The sequence below is a fragment of the Pyrgilauda ruficollis genome, unplaced genomic scaffold (assembly GCF_017590135.1).
Source record: "Pyrgilauda ruficollis isolate IOZ18807 unplaced genomic scaffold, ASM1759013v1 scaffold120, whole genome shotgun sequence".
In the NCBI taxonomy this organism is placed as follows: Eukaryota; Metazoa; Chordata; class Aves; order Passeriformes; family Passeridae; genus Pyrgilauda; species Pyrgilauda ruficollis.
Window position 1 is genome coordinate 477616 of NW_024510322.1, and position 21922 is coordinate 499537.

At 38.4% G+C, this 21922-nt stretch overlaps 1 protein-coding gene across 2 annotated transcripts; it reads left to right on the forward strand.

The window, feature by feature from the left end:
- The first annotated feature begins 747 nt into the window (after positions 1 to 747).
- On the forward strand, positions 748 to 14974 carry C1QTNF3 (C1q and TNF related 3). 2 transcript variants are annotated; one of them, XM_041490192.1, is made up of 6 exons: positions 748 to 938; positions 6125 to 6236; positions 8439 to 8593; positions 11174 to 11303; positions 12007 to 12106; positions 13194 to 14974. In XM_041490192.1, exons 1-6 carry the CDS (start codon positions 855 to 857, stop codon positions 13351 to 13353), a joined length of 741 nt encoding a protein of 246 aa, XP_041346126.1. In that variant the 5' UTR covers positions 748 to 854; the 3' UTR covers positions 13354 to 14974. The 2 variants fall into 2 exon arrangements, with proteins under 2 accessions (XP_041346126.1, XP_041346125.1); XM_041490191.1 differs by having other exon boundaries at positions 765 to 1142.
- Positions 14975 to 21922: the final 6948 nt, after the last annotated feature.

The following is a 21922-nucleotide window of genomic DNA, read 5'->3' on the forward strand; positions in this document are numbered from 1 at the left end:
CCCGGTAAATTTATATTTACTTGGCAGTGAAAACATAAAACTTGGTTTGGCAATTACATTTAGGAAAACATTAGGAACTCAAGAGAGAAAATACTACTTGGCCAAGCATGTTGAACTAATGCTGAGAAATGGGGCTCTGTGAATCTGAATTCAGCCCAGTTTTTTAAAGCTACTTACCCGGCCTCCTTCCACTGTTGGCCAACTGACAGAAATTCAATATTTTTCTTCTAGTGAATGAAAAGCATAGTCAGAAACAGCCATTGGGTCAGGTTCATATGCAAAAGCTCCTCTTGTGCTTTTGTTTCCTAATTGCTTTTGGAAGGGTTTTTCGGACTGGGCTGACGCAGTTGTGTGTGTGAATTTCCTGGCAAATAAGAAAGGTGACTGTGTCCAAAAGACATTTAAGAGTGTGAATTCACAGCCTTTCCATGTCTAATCAAGGAGCGTAAACCATTAGCCACATGTTCCCCATTTCCATCACATTTTTTCACACTTAAACAAAAACATGCCAAAGGAAAGGTGCTACATTTTTTAATGCCCCCAAATAGGAACCACAGGAGTCCATTAAATGCTGTGGTCATTTCCAGCATACAAATCAATTTTCCTTGTGGTGGTGAAGTGGTGAATAATGCCTGGTTTGTTTAAAGGAGCATGACTGATTTTGGATGAAGGATCCTGTCACTTTGGCATTTTTAGTTTTATTTATTGCATGCAAGCGTATAAAACCTGGTACTGGTCTCAGTGCCAGGCTTACTAGAGGAAAAGCTGAAAGGACCACATAACGTCTGGTGCAGCAAAGAAGTTCTCCTTCTGCAAGGCATTTGCTGGACTCCTGAAAAATTTTTTTGATTAACATGGCAGAGAAGGATTTCGTCAGTTGGCATCTACTGGCTTTATTTTTTCTTCCATTTTGCCTGTGTCAAGATGAATACATGGAGGTGAGCAGAAGATCTTATAAACCAGTGGCCAAAATATTGCAGAGTCACCACCAGACTGGTCACAAAGGTTCCAGAAGCAGGGAAATATTGAAACAGCGGAATCAACTTATAGAGTGGACTGTTGATAATAGCACATCTACAGACCATAATGTCCTGAGACCAGAGGTAGATGATGTAGAACTGACTACCTCAGATAGAGTCCAGGTACTCTGAATTAATCTTCTAAAGATATCTTTAAAGCTAATGAGATTTTTTTTTTTTTTTTGCTAACATTACTAGTGATATATTTATGAAATAATTTTTATTAAAGCTGTGTATTGGTCTGTATCCTGCTGGGCTGCTTTATAGGATCTTTTAATGAGCTGGTAGAACCAGCACTGGTTGGGGACACTGGTTTCAACACAGCAGCAGCACTTTGTTCTGTTGAAACTGTGAACTTGTGAAATCATATATGCTGAAATACAGTCTCTTAATTATCCCAAGGTATTAATTATTTATGATATTAAAGTTTTTATATATTTATAACTCATTTAGAGGTGAAGGAAAATACAGCATTTCTAGAGGTATTTGGAGATATTCAATTAGCAGAGAATAATTTTACTTTAAAATTATGTATATAAAGTATATTTCTTGAGCTTGAAACAAAAATAATGAAATTCTGAATGTTCAAGAATTTTATTCTAAGGAGTAGCTTGAAAAAAAACAGATACTAATGTAATGAGTAGATTTAATAACATAAATCAACGGAGAGTTTAAGACGAAAAGAGGTTTGCAATGAAATTCTAAATTGTCTGCAGCATCTGCATTTTAAACTGACAATATTTTTCTGCCTTTCATGGCACTTTACATACCACAGTCATTAGTTTATAACACAGGGAAAATGGCATAACTTGATAATACAAAAAATATTGCAGTCCAAATTTGAAAGAAAAAATCTGAAGGGCAGAAGATTAAGCTTTTTCCAGCACTAGAAATGAAGGGGCTTTTTTGATCAATGTGTTTTATTAACAGCAAGAACATGAGTGGTTTTTCCTATAGCTGATACAAATATTTGAGTCCTGTACAGTTCACCTTTTACCCTCTGGGATTTTAAAATTTCTTCAGATCAAAATATGATATTTTGAATTGCCAAAATCAAGGGCATGCAGATAAGTGTTGAATAATAACACATATTATGATAAGCAGAGAAGAGGTCTGATTTTAATCCTGTCCTGGACTTGAAGAACTGAAACACATCCAAGTATGGGAATAGGTTTAATACACCACTGTATTCCCTGTATTAAAACTTCACAGAGTTTTGCATTTTGTATTTCTTGGGCAGGAGTTAAATGTTCCTCCAGTGAACTCAGCTGAACAGATATTTAACTGTAGGCATGTTAAACTGTGCTTGCAGAATATAAGCAGTGTAAAACACAACGTGTACAGTCCAAAGAGCCAGCCAGCATCTGCAGACCTCTCTACTGCAGGGAGAATTCTGCAGCTGTGTGCTGCAGACCATGTACAGATTCCCCTTTAACACTACACAATTTCAGATAATGCAGGATTTCATGCAAAACCACAGCTTTTTAGGGCACAAACTCTTCCCCCACAGAAAGTGTGTTCAGGCTGCATGTGTCTGTTGTCAGAGAATTTAATGTGAATTGTCTGGAGCTGCCTGCTGGGGAACTGGTTGTGACAATAAAAACAAGCCCGGTGATCTGAGTATAGCTGATGGCAGTCATTTACCTGCCAGCCCATCTCCAAGAAGCAATCTTTTCTGGGGAAATGATGCAATTTTTGGCTTACTGAAATGAAATGGAGCACTAGCAGCTGCACGACAGGGATAATCAATCACACAGTGGCTTATGCAATATGTGTTTTCCCCTTCCAGACTCCAGGAATTTCTAGGCAGAGGAAGAACAAAGGTGGCACTGACATGTTTTAATTAATGTTAAATCTCTCTCTTTCCCTTGAGTTGTATGGAAACTATTCAATTCCTGCTTTCTTGGTTGTTTTAGATGGAATAGCTCTACCCAGCTAAAGAAAATTTAGGCTGGGGAACTTTCCCCTTTTGCTGAAGTGTTTCAAAGGTCTCATTCCTGTTGTGGAAAAGAGATGATAGTATTTGTTGTTACTATTGTCCTTGCTGCGCTGGGTGCAAGGCCAGCTTCCACACTGCTGTTAACTCATGTAAAATATAACGTGCATTTCTCAAGAGCAAGACTAAGTGACTAGTGACTAAGAGTCATGACAGACCATTTTTCCATTTCAGGTTGCTCTTTGAATATCTTTAATGGCACTAGCCAAGCAGTGTTTTACCCTGAATTTTGGCAACTTTTGTTTGTTTCTTTGCTTGGAGAAGGGGCATGGAGGGCCTAAGTGCCCACAGAGACAGATATTTTGCACTCAGAACAGGAGCCAAGAATGTTGGAGGCACATCACTTGTCTTCTGCATTGTCTTAGACAATAAAACAGAAATTAATAAAATTAATCAGGAAGTCAAAAAGGGTCAAAGTCTGGGTCTCCAATTAAAACTTGTTCACAGCTTTAAATTAAGGGAATTTCATAGACCATCTGTTGCCTAGATCATTCTCCTATATACTAAATCATGGGAAATTCAGCAGATAACCTCAGAAATAGTTCCAGTTTTCTATCAGTGTTAGGATATCAATGTAGCAGATGCATTTCACAAGCTCCTAAATTATATTCATGTTCTGGCAGAAAAGCCAAAGATTCACTGACAAAATTTATGCACGAATGGCTGCAAAGGATGCCTTTGGCAAGTAGATTGCAACTAATCTCTATGTCACATTTGAGTGTAATTTTACTTTAGGAACATGTTTTTCCTTTAAATGTACTCTTCATGAAGTTCTCTGCTTTTAAAGATTAGAAGAAAATCCTAAATATTCCTCATCCTTGGCAGCTGACATGAATCATTTTTTTCTCCTAGTGAATGAGTAAAGGCAATAAATTATTTACTTTATGACTTGTATAAACAGCTATTTTTAAATCATTGGAACTGTTGCATACAACCAGACTGGCAGGACTTGCCTTATTTCACACCTAACAACCTGATGAGCTTTTTTTTTTTTTGAGGTAATGCCTACTAGCACTTGGTTATGACCATTGCTTGTATATATTTTATTTTAAAATAGCTGTTTCTCTAATAAAGTTGTTCAAGATTTCAGTGCATTGTCTGAAAAAGACAAATTGCCTCTGCACAGAGAGAGTCTCACATGCAGTCCACTTTGCTAGATTCATGTCTTCCCTCAATTACAATTTGTTCTAAGTCTTTGGATTTTTTTAGGCTGATATGACTTATTTGCTCTTGGCAGGTATGTGTTTAGTTCACCTTCCCATTTAACATGAATGTGAAGCACTATCTAAAAAAAAGCTGGAGATTTTAATCTCGATGCAAAAAGCAACGTTATTCTTTTAGGGGGTAAAACGTGCTCACACAATTCCAGTCCTCTTGTACTTGGCCCCCTTTCAAGGACTGAAAATGGGCTGAAAGCAGAGCTACTTCTTCTCTCATACCAGGAATGTTATAAAAAGTGCATTTGGTGATTGTCAGTTATGTCCTGCCTAACAACTGGAAGGTACCAAACAGCCAGAAAAATACAAACAGGTTCTCCAGGAAGAGTAAGGTCAAGAGGCAGAACCCATTTTTCTCATTAAGTACAGACCTCATCCAAAATTAATCTCAAAAGCATAGCCTTGACCAAACCCCATAAATATGAAGCCCTTCTGCCCATTGGCAAGTCTTGACTTTTCCATAACTCTTTGAATATGAAGGATATTTATTTAGCTGTCAAGTCGGCCTTTATTCCCATGGTAACTCCACTATCACTGGTTCCAGCTGGACAGGGCATGTGTCTGTCTTGTTGGAGGAGCTGCAGTATTTTGGTGGTGTCATGAAATTAATTTTCTATATCTCTAAGCTCCTAAGCCTCCTGAAATCAATGAATTCCAGGGGTGTGCTTGGTATTGTACAAAAAACAGGCAGAATGTTTCAGATGACATCAATGATGACACTGAGGGCAGGAATACAGCACACCTGCGTGTTCATTTGACAGCTGCCATCCTGACAGAGGCCCATTTTCTGCCACTAAACCAGTAAGTCTGCATTGGGAAAGTAATTTGACAATGATAAAGATTAGGGAAAAGAAAGTGAAGGAAGGCAAATAATAGAATGATTAAAGAAAAGTAGTAGTTGGATTGGTGTAACCATCTGACTCGATTTTATGAACTGCAGGTTTGCATCTCAGGATATTAGGAAAGAATTGTAGGGAAAATAAACAAAGAGGGAACAAATGAGGAGCTAGAGAAATAAAATCAAACACTGAACCTTGGCCTTATCTGACATACTGGAAGATCTATGATAACTAATTTATGAAATTCAGTCAGAATTGAATGAGTCTCCATTAGTATAAACACAATAATATGGAAAAGAAAACCACTTATTCAAAACCATGATTAAACTGATTACTATAGTAGCTGAGCTGTACATAATGAACTCATTACTTTATTTACGTTGCTGTATTAGTCAGCATACAGGTTTTCATAAAAAACACTACAAATGATCAAAAGCCCCTAACACCTTGTGTTGTGGTAAGTTCAAATTTTTATCTTGTGTCTTGGCACTTTTTTAGGGTCTCCCAACTTTAGTAGCCTGTAAATACACAGATCTGGGATCATGAAGAGGAATATGCTGCACAGATATTTTTTTAGTATCTTCTTTGGGTGGTCCAACACAGTTTTATTTATGTTTAATGTAGATTAGCTCACTGCTGAAGGTCAAATCAAGTCCCTTGTGTCCTACCACTTGTTGTACATAGGCATGTTTGTCATCAAATGTTAGTTGAAATGTGGGATCAGGATGTGAATCTAATTGAAATATTCATCTAAATTTAATTAGTTTGTGTTAATTCATTTTAAAAACCTTCATTATTTAACAGGACAAGTTGTTTTTTTAAAATATTTGTTACAGATTTTTGAATGCTTCGAGAGCTATTCCTTTAAATCTTCCAAAAATAATATCTTCAGGGATAACCTAACTATGTGAGAATTTCACGCCAGATAAGAACTGTTTTGAAAACCTACCAAGTATATAAACAGAAATGTATAATGAAGACCCTGTAACCAGCATGCATAAGATTGATGTCCTCCATGAATGAGCTACTTAAAGCTTATTTTTGTGCACTTAGCCCCCCCAGCCTGGACCGCAGAATCCAGACTGCAGTTCCTGCTGCCGAGGTGACTTTGGAGTTCGACTCTACCAAGGGCCCCCAGGACCTCCTGGGCCCCCTGGGATGCCAGGTAAAGATGAAGTTTAATTCACTTTTTTTATCAGTCTAATTGCAGGCCATAAATTACAGGTTATTCTATGAAATATCAGAGAGTGGGCCAATCATCAGTATTTGGGGACAGATTCATGAACAAGTTTTTCTATAATTTCAGAGGAGACAGATATTTTCAGACAAATAACATATTACCTTATATTCTAAGGTATTTTCCATTGAAAACCTATTTGTTATTAAAATTCAGCTTTCAGAAATTTATACTGAAAGTAATCTTATTACATCTCAAGGGAAAATTGGTCTCTCTTAAAACAGCATGAAGTTCCCAATAAGCTTGGAAGAATTTGTTCCCTGAAGCTGATTATTGTGTTCACCTTTGTATATCCAGCTGTGTTACTGTGTACTGTATTCAGGGGCTTTTCTTCATCTAGCATACTGCTAGCCAATATTTTACAGAAACACAATGCCCCTGTTCTCTCACAGAAATTCCTTCACTTTCTTCTTTCATCTTATCTTTCATAATAAAAAATCCCCTTTTTTTAACATAAAAAATGTCCACAGAAGAACAGCATACACAAGAAAAGTATATACTTTTGATCAGATAATTGATATGGAAATAGAAGAGCCTAGAGAAGGGAAAATGCTGGTTGCATGCTGGTGTGAGTTTGTTATATCATCTACCTTCAGTGATTTTGAAATCACCATTCCTAAAGCAGAGGTACAACATAAATGAACAGGTCACTGAAAGACAGACTTGTCTCTTCTTGAAAAACTTACATCTTCTGTTAACACAATAAAAATGCAATTCAGTGATCCATTACTTATCAATAAATTGTTGGATTCTTAGAAGCAGAATACGATTTTTTACTAGAGCCACATTTTCAAGGCTGCAGTGGACACACTGGGGCATGGCCCAGTCCCAGCTTTGCCCTTCCGTCCTGTCTCAGTCCCACTTTCTGTCACTGCAGGATACCACAAACCTGCATCCTGGGATTTCTGTCTCCTTCATCTGCTGGATTTCATGTTGTTGTGCCTGTAAGGGGAACAGCAGCAGTTGCTTTTCCCCTTGATTGAATCAAATGTTGCTTGCAGACTTCTGTTCTGAACTGGTAGAGCAGTTCTGGCTTAAAGGATAAAAGGATCATTCTTGTTATTTTTAAGAGCTGCAGATTCCTCTATCCAAACAAAAATGTGCATAATTTCTTTCAGCATTTGGCTTCCTTATTTGAAGGTTTTGGGTTTTTTTCTTAATAGAAAAACTCTGAAGGATTACTTCATCATCAGATTTGATCTCAAACAACACATTTCTTGTAAGTTTGTAACCAGAGAGAATAATCAAAGAACAAGCAGAGTGGCAAAGAGCCTAATTTCAATTCAGGTTGAATTAGAACAATGATGACATTAATTAATCCCCTGAGCTGAAAGATCAGCCTTTTGCTGCAGGATAATAATTGCTTGGTGATTCTAGCCAACTTTAAAATCCTGTCAGCTGCACAGACATTTGCTTAGTAATTTAGTCAGTCAACACCAGGAACTAAGTAATACTGCAGATGCATGAGTATGTTTTGCACTTAGTCTTTTTACTCATTTACTCATAGGAAGCCATCTCAAAAAAGCTTAATTATAAAAATTTAGTCTCTCTTTAAATCTAGGGCTATGCAATCAAATGATCCCTAGCCAGCACTCTGCAAATACACACTGTTCTGTTTTTAGCACAGATTTTAACAATTTTAATGCTACAGCCATTTACCATTTGTGTGTATCTGTTTTAAAGACAGCAAAATCTTATTCAAAATTATCCTCTATTATGATTGACTTAATTTACCAGGAAATTGGTGTTTATACTAAAGCAAAAGCAAAACTACTTCTACAGGTTGCCTAGTACATGTCAATAGTAAGTGGCTTTTGCTTTCCTTGAGCCTTGTGTCTGCTGAGGTCTCCCTCACATCTCCCCAACAGAGCAATGACTTGAGACACCACCAGTTTATGCAGCAACATGAGGGTTAACTCCCAAAATTTATGTCCTTCTGGAAATCTGCTCACCAAAACCTTTATCATCAACCTGATCACAGAGCAGTTGCTTATCTGTTTCATCTCAGCCTGGATTTATGGCACTGAAGAGTATCTGTGTTGCAAGCTGGTGGAAGAGGACCCTGTCACACTTATCTGTTAAAATATGATAAATTATATAAATAAAACAGAAAGCTTTGTTTCCCTTCAGGAAATCATGGAAACAATGGAAATAATGGAGCAACTGGCCAAGAAGGAGCCAAAGGTGAGAAAGGAGACAAAGGAGATATCGGACCAAGAGGAGAGCGTGGCCATCATGGACCCAAAGGCGAGAAGGGTTACCCTGGCATTCCCCCAGAGCTACAGGTACATCTCTGGCTTGTATTGGCTGCAGGAAACCTCAGATTATGGTTTTCTTGAAAAAACAGCACCTGAAGATACTTAAGAAGCAAATCCCCTTGTAAATTAATACTCCAACAGGCATATACAGCCCTTGTCCTTACTGAAAAAAGTGCTCTGCCAGGTCTTTCTGGAAAAGAAAAGTTTTAGTCAGAATCCAGCTGAGAAATAGGTAGGAAGAAACATATATGCTTCCCCTTGAAGGCAAAAAGCCAGGATGTGGGTTATTAAAGGAGAATAGCAGGGTCTATCATTTTCCTACCAAGCTGTATCACATAAATAATTGCACTTCCCACAGCATATGGAAAGAGTAAAGGAGTCATGTTTCTCAGCACAGACAGGCTTTATGAGACTCTCAGAAGCACATGTATCCAGCTCCTCAAAATACAGGCTCAAAATTTTTGAGTGCAGTACGAGTCCTCTAGTTTCAAAAGATACCCCTCAGTAGTTATCTGTACATTTAAACATCTAGATATTTTAAATATGTTTGGGGCCATGTGCGTTCTGCCTATGAATGAATAACTCAAAAGCCAGATGAGCATTTAGATATGGGTTGAACTGAGCTCTTGAGCTCAACTCTTATATTGGCACAATCTCACAGCTTTTCGTTTAAATCTTCTTCAAATCCCAGGAATCTGGCAGATGGCGGAGAGTTTGTGTATGTATATATAAATATATATGTATGTGTATATATATATTTTATATATATATACACACAGATACATATATATGCACAGATACATATATACATATTCATATAATATATGCATATATATATATTCACATAATATAAGCATGCATAAATATATACTTACAGTATAGCTGAATATCTTATAAACATGCCTTTATTTACATTCAAATTATGTTCTCCTACAATTTTAAAATTAACTACCACAGGCTTTTTTCTTACATAAAGACAATGATAGTATTGTAATTAAAATGGAGTGATGAAAGAGGGTGAACAAGGAAAGCTCATATTGCAATACTTATTTCAAGTACTTAAAATTCCATAATTTCTTTTATCAGATGTGTTTAAAAATGTTTACAGTATTTCTTACCACCATACTTAAGAATTTTAAAGTCAGGGTGGTATAGGAGAAAACACTTTTGAATACAATACTGTTTTAAGTACAGGATTATTTTGAAAAACTTTGTGTATCCATGTCGACCTGCTACTTCATAATGAGACCTAGGGAGAAAAGATATATTTTTCGGCTATTCTGTTCAGCCCACAAAAAGTAGCTCAGGGTCAAAGAGACTGTGAAATGGAATCTAGACAAAAAGCAATAAATTCCATCAATCTGCCACTGCAGCTGCTTTCCTTTAACACACTATGAACTTTGATGTGATCCTGGCTGAGAAGCAAGATATTAACAATTTGCCGTAATAGAAAATGCATCCATGCAGGGGTAAGGAAAATCAGCCCAAGCTTTCAGCTCACATCTGGAGCTCCTTAAATTTCTGAACAGATGGCTAACGATTTCCGTTGTTGGATCCAGACTTGCATTTGATTGTCTGTTTTAGTTTTTTTCTGGTTTGGATCTGAAATCAAAAGGAGTTCGGGCTGGGTTTTTTATTTTTTAAATACCAGCATAACTGGAATCTCACAAAAAATGCCATTTTTGTGATGGGCAGTAACAGATGCAATTGAATACTCGTCATTTAAGAAGCTGAGGTAGAAATAAAAAGCTAAGCCTATATTAACCTTTTGGCAACAAAGTGCAGCGACTCTGATTCTACCCCATTTATTCACATAATGGTGGGGGGATGACAGACTTACAGAAAAGGTCACTCCCTTCCCTAACCAGGCCAGCTGGCAGGGTCATTCCCTGGTATCTTGCTGAGGGTAATTTAAATTGTCGGGTGTGGGGTGTTTTGCACTGCTTCCTATGAAACATTTCTATGGCAAGAAGTAAAACATGAAGTTGAAGCACAGTTTTAATTTTCTTATTTTCCCCTCTTGGTCTCCACCACCCTCTGTTTTCAAGACTGAGGGCAACTGACAAGATAGAAAAAGCATTGAATATTGAGTGCCAGCTGCTGCACTTCTAGAAGACCTCTAGTAAAACTGCTTCATGTATTTCTAAGCAAGAAACACTAATCTGTATGGATTTTACTGAGCATTGTTTGTATTCACACATGCAGTCAAAAGCAATATCCAGTTTAAATGCATTGGGGAATACATAGAACTATATAAAACCTTTTTGTCAGAAACACCATCCATTTCAATACTATATTGCTGTTGCATCATTCTAGAAAGACTTAAAAGTAAATAAAATCTGAAATTAAGGTTCTGCAAACACTTGACCATACACTTACTTTACAGTTATGAATAGTCCAATTGAATATGAGAACCCTAGTCTTCTTCCAGTTTCATTCAATGGGAGTTTTGTTAACTGGAGTTTATTGGCCTTGGAGCAAGCCCTAGAAGAACATCTCTGTGAGGAAAATAAACAGACTGCAAATACAGGAAAAAATCTGTACCTGGTTGCTCTACACATGTGTTGTTTGTGAACGACTGCTTCAATAAGAACTGGATTTTTGCAGGTTGCGTTTATGGCTTCAATGGCTACTCACTTCAGCAACCAGAACAGTGGGATCATCTTCAGTAGTGTTGAAACCAATGTTGGGAATTTTTTTGATGTCATGACTGGGAGATTTGGTGCTCCAGTGAATGGTGAGCATTTGCAAAACAAAATAATGTAAATGTTGGAGCTGTAGGGAAATGTGTGGTCAAAAAGGGTGAGGCACTATTTAACTGCCTTTGCGCTCAGCCTGCCTAGCTCTTGCTACCTTCTTTCCAGAACAATGAATTTGAAAATTGAGCAAGCCAAGAGAGGTCTTGCCAGCCAGTGAGACTAGTGCTGACACCAAGGCAGGAGGAAGAGGCATGGCCAGGGCTGGGGAGGGAACAGGACTGTCTGCTTTGCTGTGGCTCTTTAGCCCATCAGCCACTGTGATGACAGAACCAGAGTCTTAATGTTGTAGCAAGCAGCAGCAGCTTAACAGTTGCCTCCTCCACCTTCTACCTCCTGTCAGTCTCTTCATCTTCATCCTCCCCCATGCCAATTCAGCTGCGAGCTGACCTGCAACAGATGTGTGGCTGGAAGTGAGGCACTACAGTTCTTCATGGGTTATTTCTCAGCTGCATCAATCCCCCCCTCTTACGCAGCTGTGATGCAGGAAGAACAACACCTGCCATATGCAGAATTAAAATTAATCGGATTTTAGAACGCTATAAGCAGAAACAAAATATCTGCTGACTACTGGAAGGCAGTTTTGTCCACAGCTGTTACGATTTCTAAGCAAGAAGCACAAATGTACAGCATGATTACTTCTTTCTATGAAGCAAACAAGTTGTTTTTTTATAACCTTTTCAGGGGTATATTTCTTTACTTTCAATATGATGAAACATGAAGATGTGGAGGAAGTGTACGTGTACTTGATGCATAATGGTAATACAGTGTTCAGCTTATATAGGTAAGTAAAGGGCCAGGCCATCTCAATGCAAAAAACATCTGTATGGTTGTGATAGCTTGCTCACCTTTCAAGAAACGTAAAATCGTTCATTTTTTGGAAAATTCTCTGGGGTAAAATAACCAACACGAATACCTATTTTATTTTGCCATCTTCAGCTTGCATATTTGGACCATACACACCAAAGATGCTGGACCTAAAATTCAGCCTTGATCACCATTTCCTCAAACTCAGGAGAAAAGAGTTAGCACTGCAAGTCAGGGCTTGAGTTCAGTGTTATCATGCTGTCATTCTGCTAAAATGTATCCTCATCCTCATTTTGCTTGTCAGAGAAAGGAAATAATGAAGTATTCAGTGACTAGTTACAGTCTTGTTAACATGAGGGCAAAAAAATTTATTTTAAAGTTGGGAAGTGTTTAAGCTACAGTAGTAAGGATGAGTAAGAAGCAAAGGTCTTCCATTTGCCATCTTTTTTATCATTAGCACACCACCACAGGCTGCTTCATCCCCAATAGATCTTCTCTGCAAAAGAAAAAGTGCTTCATTTCTATTCCCCCTGAAGCACTGATGTCAGAAAAGGCAAGAGGTAGAAGAAAGGGGACCAACACTCAGGCAAAGCCAGGAAATTAGCCCACATCAATGCTCCACTGAAAGGCTCAATATGGAGCAAGCTGCCTGTGCCTGCTCACTGCCTGTGCTGGGAGCACAGGGACTCAGCTCTTAAAATTAGTTGGGATGAATTCAAGGGCAAAAAAGCATTACAGGAAATCTGTAGTGTTGTGATCAATGAGCAGCGTTTCATTTTAAACAAAAAAGAATTGTTTCTGTGTCCTGGAAAAAAAATAAGTTACAATTCCAGAACTTCAGAAAGGAATGAAATAATGCATTTAAGTAAGGTGCAAAATTTGACTAGGAGATCAAATGCAGAAAGTTGCCAAAATTTCCTTATAAAGCTGAAAAAATGTTGGCAAGTCTTTCAAGAAATTTTTGCTCAGGATAGCAATGTACTTCTTGGATTTTTTTGGTAAAATTGTTTGTTTGGTCACTGTTGAGAAACAAAAAGCTGACTTGTTAAAATATTCATCCTTAGCTATGAATCCAAAGGGAAAGCAGATACTTCAGGAAACAGTGCAGTCCTAAAACTCGCCAAAGGAGATGAAGTTTGGCTGCGAATGGGAAATGGAGCCCTCCATGGGGACCATCAACGCTTCTCCACCTTTGCTGGGTTTCTTCTTTTTGAAACCAAGTAAAAAAAGGAAACAACCCAATAGATGTTTATGTGAAAAAAACATATTTTTTGGAACTTGTATATTTCACTGGACTGTGAAATAACTTTACAATATTGGAGGATCAAGAAGCCTTGTTTTGATGCAATGTGCTGCTACCTGTGTATCAGAGATTAGCTGAATACATTGGGTAGCTGACGCAGATTCACAGAGTATCTATTGTCATCTGGGTTGCACCTATTTAATCATTAAATGTTGCTATTGCTCTCGTCCCCAAAAGTGAATGAAAAACAAAGGAAAATGAATTCAAAGAATTTAAAGAGCAGTTTACATAAAGTCAATCTCATCTCTAAATATACTTTAGTTAAATATATGTCAAGAACTGAATAACTGATTCAAAATTTTTGGATCATTTATTCAGTACTTCCTACATGCTCATTTAAATTAGTATCATGGAAACAGGCCTGAATGTATTATAAGCAGGCTCAGGTGAGACCAGATCTAAAGGAAGAAGTTTGTACTGGATTGGAATGAGCTCAAATCAAAGAACAAAATGTGAAAATATAGATGTCAAGGATTCAGGTTTATTGCATTCCCATCTCAAACCTCTGAACATGTATCTGGTGTCATTTTTCACAGATTTTTAGCACATATTTATGCTTAGTCTCTCTCCCTTAGAAGAAGAATGTCAGTAGTTCTTGCCTTAGTAGCAGCTTGAAGCTAAGGTAATTTAGTTTGCAGTGTGAAGGGGATCAGGCAGGGGAACTGTAATGTTTCCCCCTAGCCTTAGAATTTTTAAAACCTGATGTACGCCAATGCCAGGTGTCAAAGAAAAGGCATATACGCTAGAGAAATCAGGACAGGCCAACAGCACAGAGATAAACAAACTTTGTGGTGTTTGGAGCTCCTCCAGAAGGATGTGCCTTATAATATTGCATATTTACTTAACAGTGAAGTTGTTGCAACAGTTTTCCTAGCAGCCTTCCAAGAATCAGTATTTCAGGAAAAGCCATTGCAAAGCAGCAGCTAAGCCAGTTCAGTATTTAAACTGGAGAAAGCAAATGCTAGCTGGCTTAGTAGTTCTGTTCCCAATACACTGGCCACTCTTCAGCATTCATGGCACTGGCTTTTCAAAATTTGGGTACCTGAAATTCTGTCTTGCTATTTTCAGTTCAATAAGCACAAAAATCAATACTGAAGTTTGAATGTATCTTGTTCTGGCTCTCCACACAAAAGTTAATGAAATATAAATTCCTTTTTATAGACATTACATTGTAATCAGGTATGACCTGCCATTGATGTATAACAAGAAGGTGGGGTTAGGAAAATATTTATTTGAAATTCTTTTATACTGGATACAGTTATCAGTAGCACAACAATAGAGCAAATGAATTGAAATCTGCCCCATGAATTTGTATGTCCTTGTACACATTCCTAGCGTATGTAACCACATCTTATGAAGAAAAATGCATGTTGATACTTGATGATTATGACTTGTGATTTTTCAGTTTTATGCATCAACCACTGAAAATATTAGCTTTAATGAACTGTTGTCTGATGTGTTTTAATAACTTCTTTATCAGCATGGGTCAGGTCTGTGCCATATAGGTTTTCAAAACCTGAGACCATGTTATTTTGTTAAGCTTACTTTGTAAAACATACATTTATCCAATAAAGATTAATGGTTACAAAGCTGTACTAGTTTGCTGATAATCTGTATTTACCAAGGACATTATCATTTGCAGACTACAGCAAGATGTTCTTTTAAATATGTTTTTCCTAAGCATTTATTTTGCTACTGAATGGGAGAAAGCCACCATTAAGGATTAAAATATATTTACTTTACACATGCGTATATACACACACACATATATACATAAAATTTAAATCTGTATGGTTTCCTTTGGAGACTTAATCTTTCTTTGTGACATGGCCATTTTAAGCCATTTTGGTCAGAAGGAAGCACTTAGAAACTGTATGACATACACTAATTTTAAGCTCCTTTTTACCTTATTATCCACTGTAATGGCCTATAAAAGAAAGTCATGTTTTGCCTTACCCATTTTGTATTGTTTTCATGAGTTTTGTGCAACTTGGCCTGCTAAGAGGGCAAGGTGACTAAGGATTATCACAAAAGCTTCTCTGACAAACAAAGAGCAGTTCCAATGTTAAAGCTAAACAGTTTTTACATCAAGGTTAAAATTCCTAGGTTGTGACTGAAATCCCAGCAGTCTTTTCTCTGCAATTTACTGCATGCAATCTCTGCTGATAATAATTTACAAATAAATAGTTAACATTAATTTCCTTCAAAAGAAGAAGGAAGATCCTTCAAAATACAGCAACTGATGTGAATATGAGTGTGTGAGCGTGTGTGTGTGTGTGTGTGTGTGTGTGTGTGTGTGTGTGTGTGTTCTTCTTCTTCTGTAAAATTAACACACTTTATATTCAGTAAGTCATGTGGACTATATGATCTTTTTTCTCAGAAATGTTCATGAAGATTAGTCATCTTTCCATTGCTGCTGATAATTGAAAGATTCTTGCTTAGCAGATGCTCAAGCCAAAATGCCTTTTACCAGACACTTTTATCCCCTGTTATAGAATACATGATATCTTGTAATTTGTGTTACAACTTAAAAACCTTCTGGAACCTGCAAAGCTTTAATTTGGAGTATACTTAATGGCTTCTTGTCTTTGCTAAAATGAATCTGTATCTCTCCCCTGTCCCTGAGCTCCTGGATTTAACAAAACTTGGCAAGACCCACAAGTCCCTGCCTGCCATGAGAGCTGTGGTTTGGTAGGTGATATTCGACCTCTGTGGTAGGTGCTGGCGCCCTGGCAGCAGAAAATGCTTCTCAACACAGAGCCAAGTCGAGTTCTGCTCTGTGTGAAACACCACCCCCAAATCCTGCTCCTCCCTTCCACCAGACTTCCAGGGACTGGAACAAGGACGTCACAGGCTGTCCTTGCTTGTGAATCCTTGCAAGCCAGCAACTCTCATCTCCAGTTCAGTCATGAGCATTAATTGCTGCATTTTGCAAATCAGGTCTGTGTTCAACTCAAGAGATGCTGGGTGCATCCCCCTGGCAGGGGTAAAACAAAACTTCTGCAAGACAAACACGAACTAGAACGAAACCAAACAGGAGAAAAATGTTACAGGTCTGGGTCCGAGTTTCACAAATGGTGTTTAAAGAAAGAAGTTTAATTGGAACTCTGTGAGAAAAGAAAGAAGTTTATGGTTTTACTTTCAGAAGTTAGTCTGTGGACTGATTGACTGAAAAAGCACTTTAGACTGACAATAGTTTGCAGTCTCAGCCTCACTGAGAAGCCTGTAAGTCAAAGGGAAATCTTTAAATAAAGTAATATTTTTCTAAAGAGAGAATAAGGAACAAACTTTACACTCAGGTCTTTCATCTTCCCCTCTCTTTCATTGAGCTTCTTATGTTACAACCTGCTGTCTTCTGAAGCAGCTTTTAATAAAAGTAGCTTTGAATTGAAACTTTTTAACCTTCTTCTTAGTTCAGATTATTAAAATGATTCTTTTGTGCTCAGAACAAAAAAAAAAAAATCACACAAGGACAAAACATGCAGGGAGTCATTGAGTGGTGTATGAAAAGACCTACAGTTCTTAATTTTGGTGAATGAGTAGCAAAGTTCCTCTGTTTTGCAGTTCTGCTTCAACAACCAAAGAAAATACAACCTGGGTGATCAGTGAAGATTTGAAAATCTGAGGCAACAAAAGGCTGTCATGCTCAGATAGCCATGAAGAAAACTCCAGAAACTATCCTCATAAATTAAAAGAACTTGATAGAAGATGCACTTCCTAGTATGACCAGGTTCACTCTTACATCAAAGGGCGAGCGCTCCTTTAGTTCTTGGGCCAAACCACACAGTTTTAGAAGGAATTAGAGCATCTGAAGCCCCCCAGTAATTTCCGGTCTTCTACCATTGGACTGATAAACTCAGTGCACACATGTTGACATGAAGACTTAAGGATGAGAGTGGGAGAGGCTCAATTTTGTGCATCTGCATTTGGAATGGAGCAAGCTATCCTCCATGAACACATTCACAGAATAATAAAACTCACGTGGGGAAAGGTTTTATTAAACAAAGAGACTTCTTGTATCAGCTGGTGAAAAATTGCACAAATGGAGGGCTATTTTCCTGCTTTTCTGGAAACAGTCCATCAGCCATTTAAAAAAAAAAAATCCACAAAAAAAAATTTTAAAAGAATCACATTGCTATAACACCAAGAGTGAAAACACCCATGTTCAAATTATCTTTGATATCTCAGCTTCTGTTTCCTGTGAATGTGTCTCATGGTGTGATCCTCCCATCATCTAGTCACATGCTACTTCTTTGGGCTTGTCCAGCAGCAAGTATAAGATGCTTGCTGAATAAGGACTTGCCCATGTACTGCAATATGATAGGAAGAAACTAATATATAGAACATCTTCATTCAGTATCCAAATGTACAGTTAACAAAGTGACTTTACTGTAGAAAATAGTGCAATACTAATATGTAAGAAAGATTGGCAGAATTAAATTAACTGCAACTACCTTCATTTTAGAATATTTTCTAAGAAGGTTTTTTTTTTTTTTTTTTTTTTTTTTTTTTCAATCCAGGAAGTTTTTTTGACAGAAAAACACTCCAGGCTCTTACAGCATAGTAAAGACTATGAAAGTTAAGAAAGTCTGCAAAGACTAGAATTTCAGGCCAGGAAATCGGAATTCAGAGATTGTGCCATTGTGTCATGTGCAAGTCCTGGTCTGCAGCTGGAAGTGATGGATGGAATTTAATTTGTCTCATGTTCATTTTTTTAACCAGAAAATAGCAGGAGCATCATTGTTTTAAGGAAAAATTTTCAGATACTGCATCACTTCAGATCAATATTTTCTTTCCTCCAAGACTACCTACTCCTCAGAATGCTTGTTCTGTCAAATCATTAAAGACTCACAAAATAAATAACATGTATAAGGTATGCCATAAGACACACAGTAAATGGCTCATGGGTGAGACAATGGAAATGGTTAATGAAAATAAAGGTTTCTCAATCCACCACCCTAGCAATGCAGGAGAAATTGTCTCTGGTGAATGTGGCAGACAGCGTTATCTGGCAGGAATGGCTCACTGGAGGTAAGTTTAGAGCAGAGTCGCTAAACAGTAGTTCATGTGACATCCAGCATAGACCTGAAGCTCAGTATTCAGGCAAATAAAATGTAAAAATAACCCCAGTTTAGAGTTTCCAGCCTCTACAATACTGGTTAATTATATACTCACAGGAAAGTATTTATTTTCTCCTGATTACCAAAAATAAGGATTAGCTATATAGAGTTTCTTGCCATTCCCTTCATCTAAATCATGAAAGCACAGTAATACCATATGCTGTGTCTCAAAGGAAAGAAAAATATTTTGCTTCAGGTACAAGGGTTAAGGTCCAAAGTACAGAAACCACCGTCACAGGCATCAGTATTTTGTAATCCTGGTAACCTGAAATTCCTACTTACCAGAGTATCAGGGGCCAAATTTCTGACAATGTGAAAGTTAAAGGCAATGCCTGTTCAGTACAGCTGGGACAGATCACCACCTCCATGACTGACTGGACTAAAAAAACTTGCAAATTGTAGTTTTTCAAGAATATGCCTATTTTAGTGAACAGGGCAGTTTATACAATTACCTTCTGTGGGTGAGACAGAGCTTTTATTTCTAAATCTATAATTTATTATCTCAGACAGACAGACAGATTTCCAAGTAGCATGAATTCACAGCTGCTTTAGAAGGATATAATGATCTCAGGATAGATTTTTTTGCTGCTGAATGGTGGACGTACACTTGGGAGAGCAGCACTGCACAAATCCACACTCACACAGAAGCACGGAAACACTGAAAAGCAAAGTGATGCTCCAAACTGATGAATCTATTGAAACTGCAGAGACTAAGGTGTTGCATTTGGCAATAACATTGTACATGGCACAGTGTGTCTGTCACAACAGCACAAGATACAAGGTTAGAAATGCAGAGTATCACCCACACTGTCTCTGTGGATATCAAGAAGTGTTATGAATGAATGCAAGCTTTGGGATAAAGCAACTCTGTTTGAAAGCTTTGACAAGCTTGGGACACAGAACTACCATCAAATTCCTTGAGAACCTTTAAAGTTCTCAATTTCAGTTTAATGCAGGTATCTTTGAAATTACTAGAGAAATTTCACCTGCTACTTACATTTTCAGGAAATTGTAGTTACCAAGATTTGAAATATTATAACAAATGTAATTTTTAGTTTTTCCTTTAACAAAATCAATACAAACTGTACAGATATCATTATCTCTTTTGCCATGCATTAAGATGGACTAAATTGTAAACAATATACACGTGAAAGAGGAGAATCCAGACTTTGTGTACAGCTGTAACTTCACATTGCTGCCTTAGTATTTTCCTAAGGACAGAAATGTACAGGTAATTGTAACCAACAAATCTGAGACCAAATGTAAAAATCTGGCATGCAGTGTGTATTACAAAAGTGCCTACACCTCTGCAAGACATACTGATATAACTCACAGTAAAAAGAATTTCAGTCTTTTAACACTAAATGTGAAAGATGAATTTCACAGGATGACAGATATAGCAACTCACTGATGTAATACAATAAAGCCACACAAGCACTATGACACAGTGTGGATTCAATCTCAAAACAACTCCTTTCCTATACCCATTACCTCTGCAAAGACAAAGTCATAGACCCTTCTGTTTACTGCTGCTTATTAATGAGAAATATTAAATGGCATCACATAGATGAACATCACACTGTTTTTTGCACACTGCAAGCCCATGGTAGAGAAGGTCTCCTTGTTTATAACACATATTTTCTGCTGGCCAACTTGCTGCTTCAGGAGAGTTTGCTGGACTCAAATCATTAGCCTTTATCTGATGGTTAATTAGAATATCTGTTTCTCTGCCATGCCTGGTTTTTTTTGTTTTGTTTTGTTTTGTTTTTTTTTTTTGGTTTGGTAAAATCCAATTTTTCAAATTGGAGTTAATGCTCATAAAATGCCGGCCTCACCTCCCTGAAACTGAAATAACTTAATAGGGTTCTGACTTAAATGTTTCTGCCACAGATTACTCACTGTAATTCTGGATGTCAACTAAACAGCAGGTGCAAAGGACTGCTCAGTTAAACCATAGCAAAATCCAGACATTATCCAGTGTGTGATTAGGGTGTTATTTAGATGGGGTAAACTAAAGAGCATCAGGTGAAATCAAAGGTTACACAACAGAAATTGCCTGTTCATATTCAACACTAACTCCAAAACCTGAAGGTGTGAGGAGACAAATGAAACTGAAAATTAGTCAGAGAAACACAATGTCACAGTAACATCATAATGTCTGTGAACACAAACCCTTACATGGAATACTGTCTTTAAGGGAGACAGATAACAAACAAAACTAGCCAGCTTCATCTGAATGAAAATGCAAGTTCTTTTCTCCTGGCCATTTCTTGTGGGTGGTACCATAGCAGTGGACATAATCAGTGCCTGCATTACAGGACCTGGTGTCTGCACAGAAAGTGAAGGGTATTCTGGCAACAGACATGTTATTGTAGAAGGAGAAAAGTTTCTGCATTCAAATTAGCAGCCTTTACAGATTTTCATAGTCTAACCAATTTAAAGAAATGTATAATGTCAGCATGGCTTACTCTGTTTGCTTCCTGGTAACCTGAAATACTGGGAGCAGAGCCTAAGCTTGAAAAGCTGTGTCAATACAGTGCCAAAGATTTCATTACCCTTTCTGGATTTATGTCTGTTCCTGTAAGCAGCTGATGCCGCAAGAACAACACGGCCAGGCTGCCCTCTTTTAGAGAAACATCTGGTGAAAAGAAACCGTAAGTTTTAATCCCATCGTGTGACCTGGGGGTCTTGGGTGTGTGGATTTTGGCCCATGCAGGTGCCCCGGGCATGGCTGGAGCCCCAGGCCAAGAACTGCTGACCCTCTTCCTAACAACGGGCCAGGAGACCGGCTGGAGACGATGACACCCAGCCTCGGACTTCAAAGGCTGGACTTGACTGTGTTGGAGGTCTCTTCCATCCTGAATGGTTCTGTGATTCTGTGACTTCCCTGCCCTTAGGCTGTAGGGGTGTAAAAGCCCATGGTTTCCTTTGATCGGGGTCCCTACACGGAGGCAGCAGATCACTATTTGTTGCTTATTGCATCACGATTAAATTATTTTAAGGATGTGGTCGTCTGAGCCTCTGCTATGGGAGAGCTAGTGTGAGTGTGGGGAGCTGTGCAGCTGCCAAGGGGCCTCGGTCCCAGCTCAGGCGGTGCGGTCTGACGGCCAGGGTGGCTGGCTCAGCATGGTCGGACAGGGAAACTTCCTCAAGAGCTGATCCCGGCCGCCCACTCCTCCTCACCGGAGGCCAGCGCGGAGGGTAGTGGCGGGCGACCACGGCTCGGGGTGAAGAAACACCCGCACAAGCAGGGCCGGTGCCCCCGGGCGAGGGGCGGCAGGAGCCCGCCCCAGCCCTCGGGGCCGCGCGAGAGCGGGCGGGGCAGCCCCCGGGCCGCCTCCGCGATCGATGTATGGGCGCTCGACAGCGG